Raw genomic sequence first — 22034 nt, 5'->3', positions numbered from 1 at the left:
AAAAACATATTGAAAATCTGTACAAGATACAGTATTGTCTGACAAGACATAAAGCTGTCTGACCCTAATTACAGCTTTTGGTTTGTCAGGAATAGCTCAGCAAGCCAGAACAATAAAGTTGCTTTCTAAGAATCCTCAAGAGAGAATGGGTTGCAGAGGTGTAAGTGCTGCACCCATCGGCCAGCTCTCAGAGGCATCCATGGCAGCAGCAGTGTTTCCATGGGGGTAACTTCAGACCCTGCCACAGCCCAGGAACATGAAGACAGAAGGACACTTAAAGCTGCAAAATCACCTCATGGTCTCCTGCTATAACTTTCATGTCTTGGGATTCACCTGTGTTGGTGAACTTTTAATTCCATTTGCCTTTTTTCAAGGATGGAAAGCACCAAAACAATGGTTTGAAATGACCACCTGTTCCAATGTGGATTTTCACACCTCCTTTGTAGACAAGACCTCAATCTGTGCAGGTCCTTTCCTGCACTGAGAAGGAGCCCAAACACATTGTCTTGCAGGTGAGTCATGGCCCAAACCTATCTATATGTGCCTTTCCAGTACATTTCTGTTTTAAGTAGGAGTATCTAAGAACTGAGTGACCCTCTGGAGTATCCTTCTTTCTACCTTTCTCTAATAACTAAAAGCTTAACACCATTATTCAGCAAGCTAGATCAGGACCTGCATATCTACCTTCATCATTCAGCCTTCTTGGTTTTTTTTTTTTTTTTTTTTTTTTTTTTTAATGTTCAACTGATGAACTTATTTTTATCAGTTGCTAAAAAGCTGGCACATTTTCCTGCAGCTGGTGAAGAGAAGTATCTGCTTGCATTCCTGCAAAGCACAGAGCTAGCTCCTCAGGGACAGCCTTTCTCTGACAGATGCAATGTGTATCTTCTGCAAACACTTAATTACATTTTCAAAATGAGATATTTGAATTTCAAAGGTTCTCGCAAGTAAATCTCCAACTGTTTAAAGTATTTTCAGAAAATAATTTCTTTTTTGTTTAATGAATTTTTAGGAAATAAGAAAAAGTGGGATGTTTCAAGTCCTTTGTGAAACTTAAATGGCAGCTCAGAATGAGGAGGTGACGATGTGATTGGTGGAGACTGAGGGAGGAACACCCTCTGACAAGGCAAAAAAATGGTTCTTTTGTCAAAATCACGGAGAGACAGCTTGTATTGCAGAGGTCAAACATTATCCTAACCAAATCATTTGCAGCTCACAGCACAGCCTTTGACTGGTAAGACTGTCACATAACAAAGAGTACAGTTGGTAGCCTGTGCTCCTCCTGTCAGAAGAGTCCTTGATTCACCCACTTTAAAAGCAGCTTTCCCCACAGTCTTTCAGGCGTCCCTGCTTCCTGCTTCAGAGACTCCGTCTCTTGGAAATAGCCTGTCAGGTCCCATCTGTTTTTTTGTGAAGCTGCCAGCCCCCTGAGAGAGGGTCCACCATTCCAATCTCCTGTCTGATGCTGGAAAACCAAAGGGGAATAACCTCTGCAATCTGCCAGAAATTGGTTTTTTGAAAGCAAGGACTCTGCTTCAGAGAGCTGCAATCTACCATACTTAAAGGAAAATTAGTTTTCTAAGTACAGTGCTTTCTTCTGTTGACTGCTTCAGCTCTCTGTGTCTTCCTGCTTCAGCTTCTTCTCCTCACACTGTGGCTTGTGGGACCTTAAACCTAAATAACTCATTAACAAGCAAAATCCAGCACACTATATTTCTTATTCCAGCAGGTATTGTGAAGGGAAGGAAACAATGACAAAGTAACTTTCAGAAAATTCTTGCTATTTTAATGATAGTAAAACTGCCTGAGCACTAAGCAGGCTACAACGGGTATAATTTAACAGCTGTTACATTTGTCAGTACTTCAAAAATGATTAGCAGGTGTCCTAGTTGATTCGACAAGTTCATTAATCATTGGAGGCTTTCCTTCAAATTGATATATCAGTCTTAATGTGCCTTCTCTGTTGCTTTACAGAGGGCAATAATATTACACAGAGTATTATAAACATAAACAAACTGACATCATGTACCCCAATGGACTTAGCATCTAAATAACGAGACAAACATGCACTGTAAAGACAGCATGGAGCAAAATCTGAGAAAAAGTATTTGTCATGAGAGCAAGACAGCTGAGAGTTTCAAAGTGGATTTTGGAACACAGTAGTTTCTAAATGGAGTGGAATGGTTAGAAAACAAATGGAAGTTGTATGACAAAGAAAAAGATTAGGGTGGTCCTAGTCAGAATCCTTTACATAAATTTGAATTTTTCAAAAGCTTTAAGATAAAACATAAGGTTTTAGCGTGATTCAGCAAAGATGGTGAAAGAAAAACGGCACCATTTTGCATAAAGGACAAGGAAGACAAGGGAAAGGCAAAAGAAATAAAGTTGTGGAAGTGTAAAACTGAACTCTTGGGAAATGATAGAAAGAGGACATGCAGTTTAATGAGCTAGAGCATCCCCAGTGAGTAAAGGGAAAAAGAGAAGTGCCCTAGTGTGTATGGAAAAGTTTCAGAGGTGAGAAGAGGACTTTCAAGTGATTAAAGGGCAGGGATGGGTGGATTTTCTTGTGGCTTTCAGCTATTTTGCTTATTTTTGTTTTGTTTCTGTTCTCCTGGAGAATGAAACAACTTGATACTTTCTTAAAGGATGGCCCATCCTCTAGCAAAAAATTTCATGTGTGTCATCATTCAGACCAGAGTACAGAATTCACCCAATGAATTAATTAGTGAACTGAGTTATCTTCCAGCTTAGCAGTGACAGAGATTGGGTTTTGAAGTTGATGGACCACTGAATTATTCTGATGTCTATAGAACAATGTCTTTGCTGATTTTCTACAACTTCTTATCCAGACAGCAGACGCTGGGTCTGAAGCTGAATGCAGACAAATGAGTGACACAAGGAATCAATCTTGACAATTTCTTTGCATGTTGTACTAATGTCCTACTGCACATTGGCTAAAGCTCTCCTCTGTATGGACTGCAGTGAGTTCTGCTTCATTAATTTCAGACACACACACACAGATGTGTATGTGTGTTGCATAGAAGCATATTCTTTCTTCCTACATTTGCTCTTCTCTGCACTGTCTCTACCTTGCTACAACAGAGGATCATTTTTGTAGGGGTCTTGCATGCTAGCTCCTAAGCAGGAATAGATGTCAGCTTCAAGAATAATAGCTGACCTCATGCTACTTCCAGCAGGGATAAAGGTGCTGTCATGTCCTCTTTCTGTCTAAACAGTAGAGATGTGAGTGAAATTGCTACTAAATTTTAGAGCAAAATACTGAAGTACTGTTCTAAAACTATGCTAGCTTCTGCCAGCTATTCCTAAATCTTAACACCTATTTGTACCTTAAATCTTGAGTACTCTTGCACTATTGAAACTCTTTGACTTGATGGATCCCAGAGGTGGAGGGAAGATGCTACTGGCAATAGTTTTACTTAAGTTGCCTGGGTAAAAGAGGTATTTCTTTGCCTATCCTGAATGTCAATGCCAATTGAAAGCCTCTGTTACACGAAAATGGTGCAAAATTTTGCCAAAAATTGAATTACCAAGACAGGCACTGCTACTAAAAAAAGTAGAACAAACTCTGAAATGTTAGGATAATTTGTGCACAGTTATTCAAAGGTATCAGCAAGCAGACACTATTTGTATGGAAAAGCAATTATTACAGGAATAATGTGAGTCTGTAAATGTAGCACATATTGCTTTCCTATGCTTTTTATGTAATTGGTATCATTATGCTACATAATGATGCCAATTACTTAAAAATTAAGCACACAATAATGCATACTTCATATTTATTATATTCAGATGGAGGTCCTATCTGCAGCACTTCAGGGCCAGACATCCTTTAATAAATTCCACATGTGCCTTCACTATTTTCTCTAGGGTTGTATTTTTTAATGCTTACTCTTTTAGTGGGGAATCTCAGGCATAAAAAATTAAAAAGGTCAATTTTATGATGAAACACATGAGCCTGGGTATTCTAAGTGGCACCCCAGACTGCAGTAGCTAATTGCTTTTTGACTGAAGAACTCTCTTAAGTGCTCACACTGGAAACAGGTTCATGTGAAAAGCAGGATGCATCTCTACTCTGCTTCCAAGCCTGCTGGGATTTGTTGAGATGAGTGACGCTGTGAAAAATAGAAATCACCTGGAGCCTGTTAATATCATAATCAAGTGAAAGCACAATTACTGCTGTCTTAATCCATCTGTCTGTATGCATCCGCTCCACTTCCAATCACCTGCTTTAGTCACTGGTGTATTATTGTTGAGATGGCATTAAAAAATCCAAGGCATGCATGTTCCAAATTGCTATGTGCTCTTTCACATCAGTCTGTCTGTGCCTGTCCCTTTAGTGAGGCCATTTGTCAAGAAGGAGAGCAAACAAAGGTCCCAGATTGCATGAAATAAAGCCAAAGTACCTTTGTGTGTGGAGGCTGGCTGAATGATGCCCAAATTTAAGTTAGCAGACTGCAATTTTGACAAGTGCCATTTATGTTAAATGAAGGGAAAAAAAAGTCAAACAAATGTACTGAATTCTAACAACTCATGTAAAGCTCAGTAATGCTCAATAGATGCCATGTCACGTATCTGGAACACTGAGGTAGCTTTGGTAAACAAACATAAATTTGTAGAGTATGATGGCAGTTCTGCAAAAACAATCTGACATGATAATATACTTAGTTTTTTATTTCATCCTGAATGATGTTTGATAGTGTAAGTGATCAAACTGAGTGACAAGAATTCTACATGATAAAATCAAGTTGCAACAGCATCATCAAGCAAAAGCAACTGCAACAAAAAACACAGGTAGTAACTTTTAATTTAGAATTAGCAAATGCTTACTGAACTAATGGTATATTTTCAAATTTCAGTAGACAAACTATAGGGAGGAATGTTGGATACTTTAACAATTGAGACATGAAACATTTCCAGCTAATAGGTCTTTTTCATGTGAAATTTAATCTCTCAGACATTCTTTAGAAAAAGCTGAATATTACTCACCATGTGATTCTCTCATTTGCTAAATGCTTTGTATAGAAACATACTAGATCCTAGGATTCATATAAAAATAATCTACATCTATAATCAAACAGACTCTTAGAAACTTCTGAAGATCATCAGAAGAACGAGTTTTGAAGGTAATTGTAGACATTGGAAAAGAATGGCAGGTTCTTGTACACCCCCTTAAGATATTAAAAAAATTCTAAAAAGAGCTAAATTTCCAAAAGTGATGATAAACACACTTTTGTATTTATGTGCACAAACCAGGAGTTAATCTGTAATCTCTCAGCAGTTTAAAATTCCTTGTTCTTTTCTAGTTGACATTCTGTTTGGGAGAGAAAAAAACCTTTCAACAGTCTTTCAGAGGAATTTTACTTTTTGATTTCAGTGAAGTTTTGTTTAAACACTTGAAGTCAGAGGAAGAATTATTAACCTCCTGAATGGTCTATGCAGCTGCATATGCTGACTCCAAAATGCCACCAAATCCCTCTGTGAGGCAGCTAATGGCCCTAATGCTCTTCACACTGCCTTCAAAATTCCCCCTGAGACTTGTTCAAAGCTCTGTGCACTGAGTCGAGCTCTCTAAGGAGCTATGGATCAAATGGAGCCTGTTGCTCCTAAGTGTGTAAGAGCTGAGGAAGACTCCTTTGCAAAGTTTAGGCCAGTTCTGAGATCAATATCTCCAAATCAAACCTTGCTCAAGTGCATGGTGCTTTTTCAACCCATTGAAGTCAGCTACCATCTGTGCCTGCCCTTGTCTAGAAATCCCTTGTCTGGAAATAGGTGGGATAAAAATTTTATTTTTCTGGAAGTTCATGAATTCTTGTTAGTTATGGATCTCACTATCCAAGGCAATTTCCAGTAAGTACACAAAAGGATAATACCTTCATATGACTTTGGAAACAAACCTGTTGGTCCTGTTTGATTTTTTTTGTTTGTGACGGGTTTTTTTTTGTTGTTTTGTTTGTTTGTTTGTTTGGTTTGGTGTGATTTACATACAGTTACAGGAAACAAACCAGGAAACAAACAAAAACCAACCAAACCAAATAAAAATCCCCCACCCTCATTTCTTTTTCTTTCTCTGGTTCTTTTTAACTGCTTTAATTAAAATAAATCATAAAGTTTAAGGTCGCTAAATGACTACACAAAAATAGTATTTCAGGATAGAAAGTACAATGTACTGTGGAGGGATTTGGTTGATCCACATATTTAGAAATCATAGCATTCAATGACTATTACTTCTGGTAATTTTTAGGATCTTCACAGTGAACGTCTCATAGCATTATTATTTCCAGAATCAAAAAGAGACTGGAAATGCAGCATTGCTTACCTATGTTTCAGATAAAATCAGTATAATAATTTTTAATGTGACTAATCTCTTCCACTCAGTCAGAGCTTCATAACTCATTTGCAGAAGACATTTGGAAAAACTCCATGCTTTAAAAATGACAATTTGTTTCGTTCATGTAATTCACATTTCTGTAAAATTTGCTGCATCGTTATATTCTGATGGTTGCAGCAGGAAGCAATAATCATGGCAAAAAAGAGCTAACAGCCCAGGGAAAAATCCTTTTCTTATGATACACAGTGATTTTAGAACGATCTTTGCAAACCACAAAGCCAGTGAAACCTAAAATGTAGGTTCAGACAGAGTACAAAACAATGATTTAGCAGATTAACGTTTTTGAAGATGAGATCAATTCAAGCAGTTTGTAACAGAAAATGTTTTCAAAAGTCCTCTGCAACCTTTGAAATGTATCTGGGTTATGTATTTTTTACCATTGCTGCCTAGACACAGCAAATTTTCTGCAGGTATCTTAATGGAGAATCATGAGGCTGCCATCTGAAAATGAGGCAAGAACCACCAGCTGATACAGCAAATGCCAAGTGGCTATTTAGCAGTGCCAGCTCATGATAGACTCACACAGAAAAACTACCTGCCTTCCCTTCTCCCTTTTGTACCTAAATCTTCAGGAAACTAAATCACTTCCTAAAAGCAGGGATGGAGAAAGCAGTCTATTATTCCCTGGCAGACCACAAAGGATTGCTCATATTGACAATCTGTTTTGTGTAGGCAGGCTGCAGAAGCAATAAATCCTATTAACCTGTTCAAAGTCAAATGAAGACATTAGAAAACAGAACTGCTATTACATGCAGTGGTGAAAGGAGAGCATATCAAAGGTTAAATGGATGCACCAGTATTAGATTATGCAGTTACAACTGTAAAATTCCCCCAAACCTTTCTATCACCTGCTTTTGCCCTTCAGAATATTAATTATATTTCCTTCAAGCTAACTAGCTGACCATTCAAATATTATCTTTTGTTCTGTCAATGATAATTTTAAAGATAAAAAATGAATTTCAAGCTAAAGGACTTCTGTGGAAAATGCTTATGTTATACTGTGGTTTTGCTAGTACACACTTCCTCTGTCCAAAACATATGCCATTTTCTGTGTACAGACCATTCTGAAGATTTACTGTAATTATGCCATGATGTGCTTATTGTTATGTTTTCAGCAGTCTTTCTGCCTCTCTACCTGTTTTGTTCCAGAGCAGCTGCTAGCTCCAAGCTGCTGCCTGCTTCTAGTGACAGAATCTGAATGAAGGAGTGCTTTCCAGGGAAGACATGTTTTGAAACAGACATACTGACAATAAACTGCTCCACTAGGGAGGCATAACATTGACTGGATAAAAGTTGAGTAATGATTCTATGATAATTTACTGAAACTGGGTGCAATTTTCTTTAAAATAGAAATTCCCTCTGCTGCTGATGTTGGACTTGGAGGACTTTTACTGATAAAAGGGTGGCATTTGCTTTTATGAAGTAGCTGATCTTTGGAGATTCATTAAACCTCATTATTTTTTCTTATGCATAAGTGACTGTTAATACTTATTCACTGAATGAGAGGAATGGGAATAATGGAGTTGTCTAAAGCAAGGCTTGACAGTGCTTCTCTTCCTCCAGCTCTCTCTGCTCGTCGTGACTGAATACACTGAATTGAATTACTAAGGAAAGCCTTGATAATCTCTTGGGAAAATGGTGAGCTGTTCAGGTGAGGCATTATCACCAAAGGGGTATTGGGGACAGACAAAGGTGATACAGAGACTCCATCATCAGAAGGCATGAAAGGAACCTTATTATTAGAAATCCACAATTCTTATAGAAAAAATGGTGGACCTTAAACCTGACTGGCCTTTAGGAATCTTCTCTCACCTATTGGTCAAGAAGGGACAACTCCTTGTTGTGAACATCTTTGACAAACAGAAACTGACTGCCAGGTGCAGAGGTTGAGAAATAATTGTTTTAATTCTTTCTCTGAGATTTCTCACAGTTTCTCACAGCTTCCCAGGAAAATCCTAGGAGAGCTATGTTTCTCTCTGTTCAGAGGATATGTGATTACTACAAGACTGCCCAGCATTGCCTTGATTTCTGTGCCTGGTTTTAATTGTGAATCAGATGTGTGCAGTGAGTCCAGCTCCTCCCAGAGCTGCTCTTCCATGGGAGTGGGGTGGATGTGCTGAGGATCCAGCCACTGTCAGTAGCCACCTCCCAGAGCACTCCCAGGAAACAGGGCTATCTGAACAGCAGTTTACCTAAATGGAAGGTAGGGAATCACATCCTACTCCCAGATCTATTTTTTCCTAATCTTTAGGAAAAGAGTATGTGGAAAAGGAAACAGTTAAATAATTAGGTGCAAAACAATAGTGCAAAGATGTCAGAGATTTCTCTGCCATGTTCTTGTTACAACCTTCTCACTGGAAATGGCAGATATTAATATTTTATTGACTTGAACCTCTGGGGTAGATTCCAGATGCCACTACTTGATCATTGTGAGCATATAAGGAAAAATAAATTATGTCATGGCAATGTTGAATTCCCATCTATGGAAACAATTGTTACCAGAAGACAAATGCTCCTGTGGCTTTTTTTTTTCCTCTGGTTGTGATTATGCACACACAACTGATCTGTTTGCAGAAAACATGGACATACAGAAAGAAAATAAAGCAAAGGAAAAGCCACAACAATTCATTATTAAATTGTATACATTAAGAATAGCTATTTCCTTTACTGTGCTCAGACCAGAATAGAGGCTCACAATGCTCAAAGGCAGAGTTAAAAGAATGCTGCCTGCTGGGAAAATACCTGCTCCAATGGTTTTGAAAACATGACTCACTTTATGCCAGTCTGTTTCAAGCAGTTGGGTACTGCAAAACTGATGTCTCAATAGTGCTGCAGATTAGGTGAAAGGTGCTGCTCAGGGGCACACCTTGAAAGCCCCCCAAACACATCAGAAGTACTTGTACGTGCTCTCTACCTGCCCGGCTGGTGCTGAAGATAACATCTATTAAAGAAGTAGTGAGAATTGGCTGATGTCTACTGAGAATACGAGCAAAGAACAGATAACCTCTGATTTCAAGGGAAAGTAATTTTCTTCAGTTAGATGGAACAATGACTTTTTCACTAATGAATATTACCTGCCATTTAAAATCTAGGCTTCAGGTGGAAATGTCAGAAAATTTACCAGAAAAAAGATTCAATTTTCAATCTCAGACTCTAGTTTCCTTAGAACCGCAGCACTGCAGAAGTCAGAGAGCCGAGAATCCTTAGGGCATGTATACAGAGGATCTTTATTGCATGCATTGTTTCGTATGCTACATAAGCACTAAAAAATTAAGACATATGATAAACTTTCCTCTCCCAGTACTAGGATTCAAATTCATGTTTCCTTCCTGAACTCCAAGGTCAGAGTCTACAGCATGACTCAAACACTAGCTGGAGATCTAGATATCATTCGTATTGCTAAATGTCCAGGGAACACTGACTCTGAGTGTGGGATGTTGTGAACGTACCGAAGTGTATATAGACATAGGATCAACTGAAATAACCTACAGACTCTCTTCTGACCTAGAGGCCAAATGGTATAGCACAGCTTATGTTCACACAAATAAGCTCTTTTTCTGCCTCAGAACAAGATGAGCAGATCCAAACTGGCTATCAGAGACACTCCCTGGTTTGCAATACCTCTGTACCCAACAGAACCTGGGACAGGGATACTGGTCTGCTGAATGCATGACAGAGACTTTAGCAAAAGTCAAACATTATGAATAATAATCATGCTGCAGTTTTTAGGATGAGCCCTGTCCAAGTATAAAAGTACTATGAAAGTCCAGAGCCCAAGCAGCCAGCCAAAAATCTACCAGAAATCCAGGTACTATGTTAAAGATCATTTGCCTGCACTTTAAATGAAGATCGTGACACTGTTATGCTAAGACAAAATATTTCAGGGCTGATGCATTTTTCAAAAGAATCATGTTCCTTCAGAAAATTCCCAATTAGCTCTGATCCTGAGATTGTAAGAGAAAGTTAGGTTATTAAAAATATTGTGAGCAGTTTTCTGACCCCAATATTTTGGCCTGACTCAAACACTTATTCCAAGAATTCTAGGGTACACATTTGCATGAAAGCAAGTTAGTTTTAACTTTTTTTTTTTTTTTTTTTTTTTTTTCCTGGAAGGCAAAAGCCTTGTTATGCTGTCTGTGCTAGAAAATGGGGAAAAAATTTGCAGAATTCACAATGTCATTTTATCATACACACACTAAAGATCAGGAACATCTAAATACTTCCTAGATTTTTATTTTCCTTAGACACAGTTATTCTTTTTAGCAGGTTAGTTAGCTCTACCAGAAGCACTCAAGTTGTATTATAGAATCTCAGGAATCTATAATTGATCAGTGCTTTCAATATAGGTTCAGTTACAGCTGCTGACATTGTTTATCCTTGGTGAATTTTACAGAACATATTTTCAGAACCACGGTATTCTGGCCAGAATAGTCATGACTAAAACTGCAAAACAATTCATTCTATGTTTTCATAATACTATGCTTTTATGTGCTCAGTTCATCTTCTGCTCAGGAAGCTGTGTTCTGTCTTTTTCTGGTATTTTTTTTAATACGTTTGTCTCTATAATGAAGTGAAGAAGCTGGCTATATGTTTTATGACTATCTATATTATATTCAGGAAAAAAATCACTTTAACTCATGAACTGAGTCCTTGTACTTCCAGAACTAGGGGGGCTTTTTCTGGGATATGAAGCAAAATGGCAAATGTCACTTTTGTATAAAGCAGAACAAGACAGTACTGTAATATTAGCTGTACTGTGGACAAGTTTTTCAACATTTCCAAGGAGGTTTTCAATATTTCCTCATTTTCCTTGCACCTTCAGAACCAGCTCAGGAATGGAGTTGGTGAACCTGGCACTTGACTATGAGTTTTCAGTATGAAGAGGTATTGCTTCTTGTTTAACTACATGTTGTAAAGGAATACTTATGAGTATAGAAGCTTGTGCTACTTATCATTATTTCTGTTCTTGTCAGTACTATTTTTACATCTCAAACAAGTGTAATAAGCTTTTTCTACCTTGTAAATTCCTTTGTGTAGAGAGAAAATCAAATGGACTAGGCCTTTTATCCAGAATCTCCTCAAAGAGAAAGGCTCACCAAGACTAGGTCAATAGATCCCAGTCCAAGTCACCTGACCCCTGTATAGCTGGAACACATTCATCAGGTGCAGATCTCATGCTATGACAGTGAAATAAAAACAGGAATAAAAACAGGACTACACCAGTACCAGAACTGAGGGATAATTTAAATGCCAGCTGTGGGAGGCAGCAAGTCAGAAAGAGAGCATCACCAGTGAGCACAGCAACACCCAGATCACACAGCCCCAGGACAGCCACGAGGCACTGACCCTGGGGATCCATAACCCCATCGCTCTTTCATATCACTACGGAGTCAGCCAGAAATCAGAGTTCCCTGTGTCAAGGAATACATATGAGGTGGTCAAAACAAATTCTCAGGAAAATTCCCTCAGGCCTCAAAGTAATGAGTCCACTGCTCAGCTCTTTGTTTTCATAATTCAAATCCCACTCAAAAAGAAAAAAATAAAAAAAATCACACATGCTATTTGCCTTTGCTAGTGCAAGAACATTCGTGAGAAGCAGAACTGCTTCTTCCAGTCTCAGCTTATGCTGGTGCTGTTGTCTTTCTCTCCACCAGGGAAATAAACCTTTCAGAGACAATCCTGTTCGCCTTGGTTAGGTAAGACTGTTTAAAGCTGACTTCTCTCTTCTGAGTTGAAGAAAACTTGTTTTCAGACTATTATATAGCTTAGCTTTATATAAACACAGCTCATTAAGAAGGGAAGTTTTTTAGGGAAATCAATGAGTACAATTCTACTGACAAAGCAACCTACTCATTATGAAAAACGTTTATGCTTTGATGTGTAAAATTCAGTTTTCTGCAAGAAGTGGTGAAGAAACTAAGATAAAATTTGGTAGAAGCAATAACAGATAATACATATAGACATAAAAAAAACCTCTTAAAGCAATCCTTCAAAATACTAATGACATATGCTTTAGCATTATTGTCAAACACAGAAACAGCAATATACTGTGCTCTGAGCCAACGTCAAAGACGCCTGAACCTGATGCCTGTCTGCTAACAAGGCAAGGCAGTGTTACTAACACTTTACAATGATTCATACCCTCTTCACATAGTGCTGATTTTGCCCAGTCCCACAGTGAAAAAAAGACTTTCTAAAGTGCCAATCTATGTCATTAAGAATCAATTTTCTTTCAACTGCTGTATTGCCCTAGACAAGAACTTTGCCGTAATTAAATAATGTTATTTTTCTCCATTAGGTTCAAAGAGTCACAACTTAATTACATGAGCTCTCGTCTCCTTACTCACATATAAATATTCTCACCACTCTAAAAGCACAGGAAGAGACAGCTGATGTGCAAAGTATGTATATAAGCATGTAGAAGGGCTGGAGGCTGCTGGCAGAAGAGAGGTGCAGGAACAAAGTTATCAAGGATAAATCTAAGAATGGGCTTTTATGTGCAAGATGTACTCCCTGTGCTAATGAAGACCTTTATATAGGGTAAAAAGGACTGGAAAATTAAGAACACAGCATTAGGTTTACTGCTGCATTTGATGTTTTGCAAGAGCTTTGCTGCATTTTGTTTCTTCCAACATAACACACTGTATGTATTTTGAGCAGAGGAATGGAATATGCTGGTTTATTGGCACAACACAAAGGCTACATCAATAGGTCACTCTTCCTAAAAGATGAGTATTATCCATCTGAGCACAGTGAAGTCTGTTACTACAGGATAAGTTTTTAGAATGTTCCTTTGCAGCTCTGTCAAAGGGACCTGCCTGTTTAATTTTAGAATTTCAACTTGGACTCTCCAGGGCAAACCTCTATGTTGTTTGCACTCATGAATATTTTGGGACACACAGAAACACTCTTTTGCTGTTTGCCACATTCCTAATGACATTATTAGTTAGGCAGCTTTTATTTTCCATGCATTCCAGTGACTACTTTCCACACCTCCCCTGGCTTTGCTGTTTTGCCTCTCTTTGAACCATACAGTCTGTCCTGCTGATATATCTGCTGCCTGATTCTTTCAGTCTTGCTCTATAATTTGCTGGTGTATCTGGAGGAGCTTCTGGCTTTTTTCTCTGCTCAGGTATTATCAATATCTTCCCAAACAAAAATAAAATTAAAACCACAAGGAGAAAAAAAAAGAGATCAAATGTACTTCCCTTGCAGAAGGCTTGTTTTCTCTTTCTGCTCTAAATGCCAGAGCTTTACAAGACCTCTCTTTAACCTTTCGTGTCCTGCTTATACCCTCTTGATGTCTCACTCTGAGTCTCAGCTTCTGAGGATCATCCTGCCTCTCCTCCTGTGCCATGTCTTCTCCTTGCGCCTGAAAATGCCCACTGTTGAGATTATTTTCCAACTCTTGCTTTAAAACCTCAATTTCTTCTCCTTAGTTTCATCCAGTGAAATTCAACTACTTAATTCTCTTGCAAGAATCTCTGCGGCCTGTCCCCCCTGGCTTCCCCCTCCTGTCAGTATGAGAGTGCACTCCTAATGAGACACCAGCTCTTTGTCAGCTAATTCCTAAATTTCAAACTTTCACACACTTCTGTCTTTTGCTGCTTTTTAGGAAAATTTTCCAGCAGATAAAATTTATCAGAAGTTTACTCATTCTGAAACTTTTTTATCATGCTTATAGGAATGCTGACAAGGGTCAAACAGGAGGTCCAATGAAACTTCAAACTACTGTTCCCTATCTGTCTTCCTTTCTTTTCCTCCTTTCCTTTCCATATGGGCTGGCTGGCTTGTTTTATACTTTGAAGGTTAGTTCTTTTGGATGGGAACCACTGTTTTTTGGTTTTTTTTTTTTCCCAATCATATTTCCTCAGCAATGTTGAGGGCCTTTAAGTGTTAACTCTGAGTAACATATTTAAGCATGGAGGTCTGAAACACAGGTAGACAGTTCAGTAAATATATTCTTGTAAAAGGACACTTTTACTGAGCACTCCTATCTCTCCAACCAGGCATGAGAGTATTTAATGTCACCTGTGCTATGCAAACATTAAAGATTTTAAGACTATCCTATTCTAATTATTAATCCTTAAGAGAAGCAGGGAACATTAATGCTATTCTACTGTTCTGAGTGCTTAAATACATACACAGACCACCTTTCCATAATATTGGATTACCTGCAATGTTTAATGGAATTGTCCTGGCAGCATCTTTCTGAAATATTTAAGAACCACTGTTTGTATAGTACAGACAATAATTGGCTAGAATTAAGTACCTTGCCAAAGGTTTTATGGTAAGTCTGCAACAGAGCAGAGATTTTGATGCTGGTGTCCTAACTTCATAGCTGTACTAGTGCATGTTAATAACACAGTTATGCTTCATGATGTTTTAAATCAGTCTGACAGCACCAGGGCTTGAAAGGTATTGTGCATGATGCAGACTTTGCAGAAATCCAAACAGTATACATTTACTGTAAATACTACGGATGGGTAATTACATATTACATATTTTGAGGCATGAAATAATAATTCTAATGATTGCATGAAGCATATACTCAAGCACAAACACAGGAAGGAAGAAAAAGAAATTCAGACTAATATATAGCACATAAAAGTCAGTGGACAGGATCACTTCGAAAAGGGTCAATACTTTTATGTAAGAGTTTACTTATGGTTTTATTTATTCGGTATGTAAATTACCATCAATAATGCAGATGCAGTACATAAGAAATGCCTTTCTTCCACTTGTTTTACTGGAATAATATTACACAGTTCATCTTTTCAAGGTCTATATAACTAAAACCCAAACTGGCTAAGGTGATGTCTTCACATTAGTCTTATTCCCATAACTCAGGCACTTATCTCCACTAAAATCAATAGATTTTTGAGTGTGTGAGAAGTAAAAGACAAGCATACTAAATACTTTTAATCCTGTGTTGGCAAATAGATTTGTCATTCTGTTACACTTATCTCCAAGACTGATCTACAATTTGCATATTTTCAGAGTTTTGATTTACAAATGTGTTTTAATTTGTTGACTTTTGCAAGAACAGACTTTTGGGAGTGAGGGCAGGTCATGCATAATCAAAGAGTACAAAAAAGACAAAAGAAAGATGCAGAGAATCAGAGCTCAATTTCTGTATGAAATGCAATTAACATTATAATTTCCTTGTTCCACACAAAGACCTTCCTGTACTGGGTGTCCTGCATATTTAGGGGCTTTTTGAAAGATTTAAGAGATCTCTATCTAGGCAAATGGTACAGAGTCTTATGAAATGAACATGAAAAATTTAGGCATGCTTTTTTCTCCCGCACTTGGAAAGAGGCACAGAGAGATGAAATTATTTCAAAAGAACATTGTGATAGATCTGGAAGCAGAACCCTCTGACCTGAACCTCAGCTCAGGGCCTGAACTGAAAAGATTTCACCTTCTCTTAGAAGACAAGAGTTCAATGAACTGTGGAAATGAAGAACATTGTACATAGGCTCTGTAGGTAGAATTATACATTGATATGTGTGAGTGCTTGAGGAACTGCCAGCTTATGAGAAACTTTCAGCTGCGTGACAAAAGGCTGGGATGCAAAGGCTATTTACACGCAGTGCCAATGACTACCTTAAGCCCTGACACAACATGCCAAGATTAACAGTGGTCTACAACCTGCACTGTGTCCCTCCCAGGCACTGCCCTCCCCATGGTAAAGAGGCAGCTACACCTCCTATTGTTTAGAGGTAGGAAGTTTCAGTCAGAGTCCACTCTGCAGATACCATACAGAATGCAGCTCAAATAGCTGCAAATCAAATCCCCATTAGTACCACTGACCTCATTCTTTACCTGGAATAATTCTCTCCAGAGATCAGTCATTTAAGTATATCTATCCTTGATAACCCAGTAGGCCTGAAAATGAAATAGCTCCTCTAATGCAAGCAACAAGAATCAATAGCCTTTAAACACACAAGGACACTTTATTGTCTGAAGCATACGGGTATATGAGTCATCCCACCTCTAGACCAGTTCATTTTGGTAATTTGTAGACATAAGGGCAGGCAGAGTTGTGGTCCTTGCAGAGCACATTGGATGGATCAGATGCTCAAGACTTGGGAGCTCTGTAAATGAGACTTCCCTAGGAAAGAAGTGCCTAATGGAGAGTATGTGAGCACAGGCTACATTAAGGGCTAGTTCTCTCCAACAAGAATATTGAATTAGTTGTGGCCAAAATTATGGGTTTTTTCTGCATTTATCAGCAAGCTTTAAATAGCTATTGATGTCAAAGTGTGATGAAGCTAAGATCTCACCTTTGCAGATTCAGCTATGATATTGATCAAGAACTGGGGAGGGCAGGAGATGAGGGAGTTGTTCCATGGAAATACAGGATCACAGATTCACAGAATTGTTAGAGTAGGAAGGGACCTCTGGAAATCATCTAGTCCAACTCCACTGACAATGCAATTCCTTAGGAATCCCACTGATTGACACAAGGAAAAGAAAAGGGGGGAGGTATATATTAGAAGGGGGTCTTAGGTATTAGGTGATTCGGAAAGTCTGTACCTCTCAAGTACCTCAGCCAATGGGGAAAGAGAGAGTGAATTGTGGCTGGGAAATTAAGATAAAAAGGAGGCTGAAAGCTCTAACAATTTGAGAGACCCCATGGGAAATGCCCATGACCTCTGCCTTTATTCAAATAAAGTAACAAGACTCCTCTGTCTCCTTTTTGGATACAAACCTCTGGAATTTGTGATTAATTTTTCTGACACAAACAGTATCTGCTCTTCTTACTTTGTGCTATATGTCACTGAGATTTACCAGTTAATTCCTCTTTTTCCCACTTAATCGCATTTAACATGGGAGTGAATTTACACTAGCATTTATATTAGAAAAAATTAGCCACAATGGGAAATGTGAAAGTGATGTGAACAGTAGTCAAGCACAAGGTTTTTAAAATTGACCCATACTTATGCTGTGCAGATCTTTACCTATGATAACCACAGTTAGAGTAACATGAACGAAAATATGACACAGATATAGTTAGCTGCAGCTAGCAGATTACTAATGGCTTGTTATTTTGAACCATTATTCTGATTTGAAAAGAATGAGCTTATCCAAAAACACAACTCTATTTAAACACAGACACACAAAAAACTTTGTTGAATCAGGAGCAGAATTGAGCTTGAACTACATATACCTTGAGTTTCTTGTTCATCATTCATTAAATAAAAAAAAAAAAAAAAAGCAGAAAAAATAGCCTGGTTAACTGTTTTTGAAGGCTTGAGGGTAGGAGGGCTCTACAGAGGGATCTGGGTAGGCTGAATCAATGGGCTAAAGCCAATTGTATGAAGTTCAACAAGGCCAAGTGCCAGGTCCTGCACTTGGGTCAGAACAACCGTAGGCACTGCCACAGGCATACAAGACAGAGTGTCTGGAAAGCTGCCTGCTGGAAAAGGACTTGGGGGTGCTGGTCCACACTGACTGAACATGAGCCAGTTGTGCCCACGTGGCCAAGAAGGCCAATGGCATCCTGGTCTGGATGAAGGGAAATCAAGCTTGACCAGGGAAACTTCATGTTGGATATTAAGAAAAAATTCTTTACCAAAAGATTTGCCAAGCACTTGAACAGGCTGCCCAGGGCAATGGTGCAGTTGCCTTTCTTGGAAGTATTTCAAATATGTGCAGATGAGGTGCTTAAGTGCAGGCTTTAGTGCTGGACTTGGCAGTCCTGGGTTAAGGGTTGGTCTTGGTGATCTTAGAGGTCTTTTCCAAACAAAATTATTCTATGAAGCTATAATTCCATGAGTCAAGCTTGAGTGATAAAGTGCTGGGGAATAGATAGCTGGAAAAGCTGCCCACTTTTTGGATAGCTGTGAGCTCCATTATACATTTTTTCCCCCAAGCAAACAGTTTTCATCCCTTATAAATTTTCTGCAGTGCAACAATGGATTCTTTTACTTCTAAAAAGATTTAAGATATTGGGTTTTGATTTTCATACAAGTGTAACTTTTTCAGGAGGGAAAACCTCTCCATTGTAGTCTAGTGTCAATTAATATGGTTAAAGACAAATTGATAAGTTTAAATCCTGTGAACTGATCAGTGAATCTATTTTTACTGTTGGTTTGTCTTTTGTACTCAATTTCATATTTAATTTGGCTTTCACAACAATAGCTGTAACTTGCTATTATGTCAAAACTTATATATTATAGTATCAGGAAAACAGAGTGTGCCCTGTCAGTAGTTCTTAGTGCAAAAATAAATATGTATGTTGGAAAGTTTTGCATGCAGCTATCTTGAACTGGTTGAATGGCAACTGAGTTTCATAACTAAACTAAGACCTAAAGCCAGGGTTTGTGAGTGAATGCCACAACCATCCACTATTCCAGTAAAGACAAGAAGAAAATTTGAAAAGGTGGTGGAATTGAAGTTACTGGTAAACACTTACTGCAAGGAAGATCTGAAGAGAACTGTGAGCCACTTCTATGTACTGATATTCAAGGAAACACCCCGAGACAGTGATGTAACGATGATCCTCTGGTGCCCAGTCCGGTGCTGGGGTTACTGAGGTCACGGTGCAGCCTGGCCCATTCTCCATCCACCAGGAACGGTGCATTGAGATGTTAAAGGTCAGAATGAGATCTGTTTCCTGCAGAAGAGCAAGAGAAGAATTAATGTGTGGGGATGGTACTCTGGTATGCAATGCCTCAGCAAGGGATTTCACAGCATGCATAAAGAAGCAAAGAGCTGCAATAAAACTGTGCCGGCACATGAAAGTTAGTGAAGCTTGCCTGCTGCAAGCAGAAGTAGCTGTACCTTGTCTGGCATAAATGCTTTGGAGCAGAAAAATAATCCTGCAAGGCAGGATCTATTCCTAGAGATCATGGCAGCCTAGACTATAGCACTCATTTCTGTTGATTGCCCATTCTGTTGATTGCCCGTTTTCCGATGGATACCATAAAGATTGATAGCCCATGTTTTGTTATATATATAACAAACTGTACAATAATCCCTCAGAATCAAGACTTTGCACACTTTAATATACACACATCATCTTCAAGGAGTTTTTTCTCATGGACCCAGCAAAGGAGACCTATGGTAGCTCTACTGATATATTGGACAAGATTGAAAAATCCTATGCATTTTCTTGCAAGCAAATCTCTTTACAATGCCTCTCTCTGATCTTTAATTTCCTAGGATGCTGTAAGGAAATAGTGAGTGTTTCCTTGTCTAAAGAGTACTGGGCTAGGTAAAAAGGAGGGGCAGAGGTGTGCAACCTTTGACTCCCATACAGTTAGTGCGATGGAGTAACTAGTCAGCCATGCCTTCCATTAGGATTGCATTTATAAATAGTTCATAAAGGATTAGTAAATTATTAATACACATCATAAACAATACCACGGATATTACTTTCATAAATTATATGTGGTTGCACATTACTTGAGGGTGTTACACATAGCTATAACAAAACTATGGGCTCTGTGGATTCTGTAATAGCCTACAGTGTTTACCAACAGTTTATAAATAATTTATAACTGTAACCTCATTGTAAAGTGTGACTATCTAGTCTGTGTGCACATGTGCTCAGTCATCCAAAAAAAAAAATTGCTTTTAACTAATGTCTTTGCAGAGCCAGACTCTCCCCACACCTAACCTACATTTTTCCAGCCTGTTGATGTCATTAATAATTAAGATTCTCATAAAGATTTTAACATGTAACTATTTAACTAGGCTTACCAAGCCAAAAATAATAGGATGCTATTCTGTAGCAGATAAGTTGTAGTCACATTTCCCTCCCTTCAAAAGAGTCATTTTTTCAATCCCACTTATTTAATATTTTTGCAGTAATTTATGAAGAGGTAACTCCATCCAGAGAGGTTTTGGATATTGTCACATGTCAATAGATCTGTGATTGCACTTGACACTGCAGTGTAACTTAATGTTTTTTCTCTGATTTGCAGTTTGTACCAAAAGTAAGGAAATATTTTACATTTAAAAAAAAATCAATTGCTACCCTGCATAAACACACACAGCTATCAGATGGCAGGAAGGACCTTAAATATGTTTGCAATAAATAATTACCCTTCATTCCCATAACAGTCCAATCCAGCAAATAATGAGCTGTATGCGAAAATTTAAAATGTTTCATATGAATTTAATCATACAACTAACTTCAAGCATTCTTTAGTTTTGATCAAAGCTACAGCAAACATTTCTATAAACTATAGAAATTGTGCCCAAATATATATATTTTATATATATATATATATATATATATATATATATATATGTATGGTTATAAGTCTTCATCCCCAAAAACCATCTCCTTTCTCTGGATCCTTCCGTACTAAAGCCATAGACACTGGAAAGTGTCTGCCAAGTGTTTCTTGGAAAGGGGAATTTTTTACCTTTCACCCAAGCCAGAAGATTATTTTTCTTTCTGAAGGCAGGGCTGCTACAACCCCTCAAGTAGAACACTGGTCTTCTCACTTGGTGTAAGGAGTTGTAGAATGGACATCTTTGGAGTAACTTTGCTTAAAGTAATAGATTTATTCCTAAATGACTGAAACTGGAATTCATGATGCTATTGTTAAATGAAAAATTCAGCCAGTCTAGTTACCATGGGAAATTCAAAACCTCTAATCTCTTATCAGAGATGCAGCACAAATGAATAGGGCTCATTGTCTATTTTTATTTTAGCATTTGCAACACCTTGAGAAGAATCATGATTAAATATATTTTACAAAGTGCAGACTAGGGATGAAAAATATATTCCTTGAAAAAGAAAAGGACAAACTGGCTTGCAGGAACTGAGTATGTTATGAATCTGCCAGATGAAGTGAAAATGGATAAAACCTGGTCTCTGTGTGTAGAATATAATTTCTCTAGGGGCAGCTATTTTTGCTTAGCACAGATTCAATAATGAAAAACTCTATTAGTTAAAAGCACAAGTAAATTTCCAAGTTACATGGGAAATATAATTACACATGAAAATATTTAAGATTACATATGTAAATAGAAACTTCACAAAATCTAGCTTTCTTCCATCCCTGAATTTATCCTCAGATGATTTTTTGAAATATTTACCCAATTCCTTTGTATTCAAATAATCTTTTGACAGTTAAGTTCAATGCTGTGATTAGGACTTGTTTTGTTCAGGAATAGTCTTTGAGTGCTTACCAGTGAAAAAGTTAGAGATCTTTAACAGACCTATATTCTATTTCTTTCTTTGAATAATCAGTAAAACACTATTCTGGTTCTTTTTGGTTTTAAAAAGATCTGATACCTAGCATAGAAATGTTATATTCCTTAATAAACAACAACAATAATTAGAATCCTACTGCAAGCCTCAGCTTCAAATCTTAAAGAACTTTGAATCATGTGATTGAGAAGGCTTTCGAAAAGCAGCTGTTATGTACTGAGCCAGTTAAGAAAAAAAGGTCAACTTCAGAAGCAAAACAATGAAACATGAAATCTGGTTGTGTAAGATTAGACACCATTCATGTCTCGGGTCCAACTTGGATGGATTAAGAATGACATTGAAATAAAATCTTGAGAAGTTAACATGTAAGTCAGACCTTGAAAATTTCTATCCCTAAAATATCTGGGATCAGAATAAGCATAGAAGGAGCCTATTAACTACAAAGGT

General features: G+C 37.9%; 1 protein-coding gene across 1 annotated transcript in view; it reads right to left on the bottom strand.

Annotated features, from left to right (window-relative positions):
• Nucleotides 1-22034, bottom strand: part of NKAIN2 (sodium/potassium transporting ATPase interacting 2) — a 512690-nt gene that overhangs the window by 52474 nt on the left and 438182 nt on the right. The window contains exon 4 of the mRNA XM_041423840.1: nucleotides 18834-19034. Within this exon, the coding sequence (XP_041279774.1) occupies nucleotides 18834-19034 (201 nt within the window). The remainder of the gene's footprint in view (nucleotides 1-18833; nucleotides 19035-22034) is intronic.

This window comes from Onychostruthus taczanowskii, unplaced genomic scaffold (assembly GCF_017590055.1).
Source record: "Onychostruthus taczanowskii isolate IOZ18803 unplaced genomic scaffold, ASM1759005v1 scaffold8, whole genome shotgun sequence".
NCBI classification, from domain to species: domain Eukaryota; kingdom Metazoa; phylum Chordata; class Aves; order Passeriformes; family Passeridae; genus Onychostruthus; species Onychostruthus taczanowskii.
Note: the sequence above shows the minus strand (reverse complement) of the source record. Positions and strands in the feature narration are given on the sequence as shown.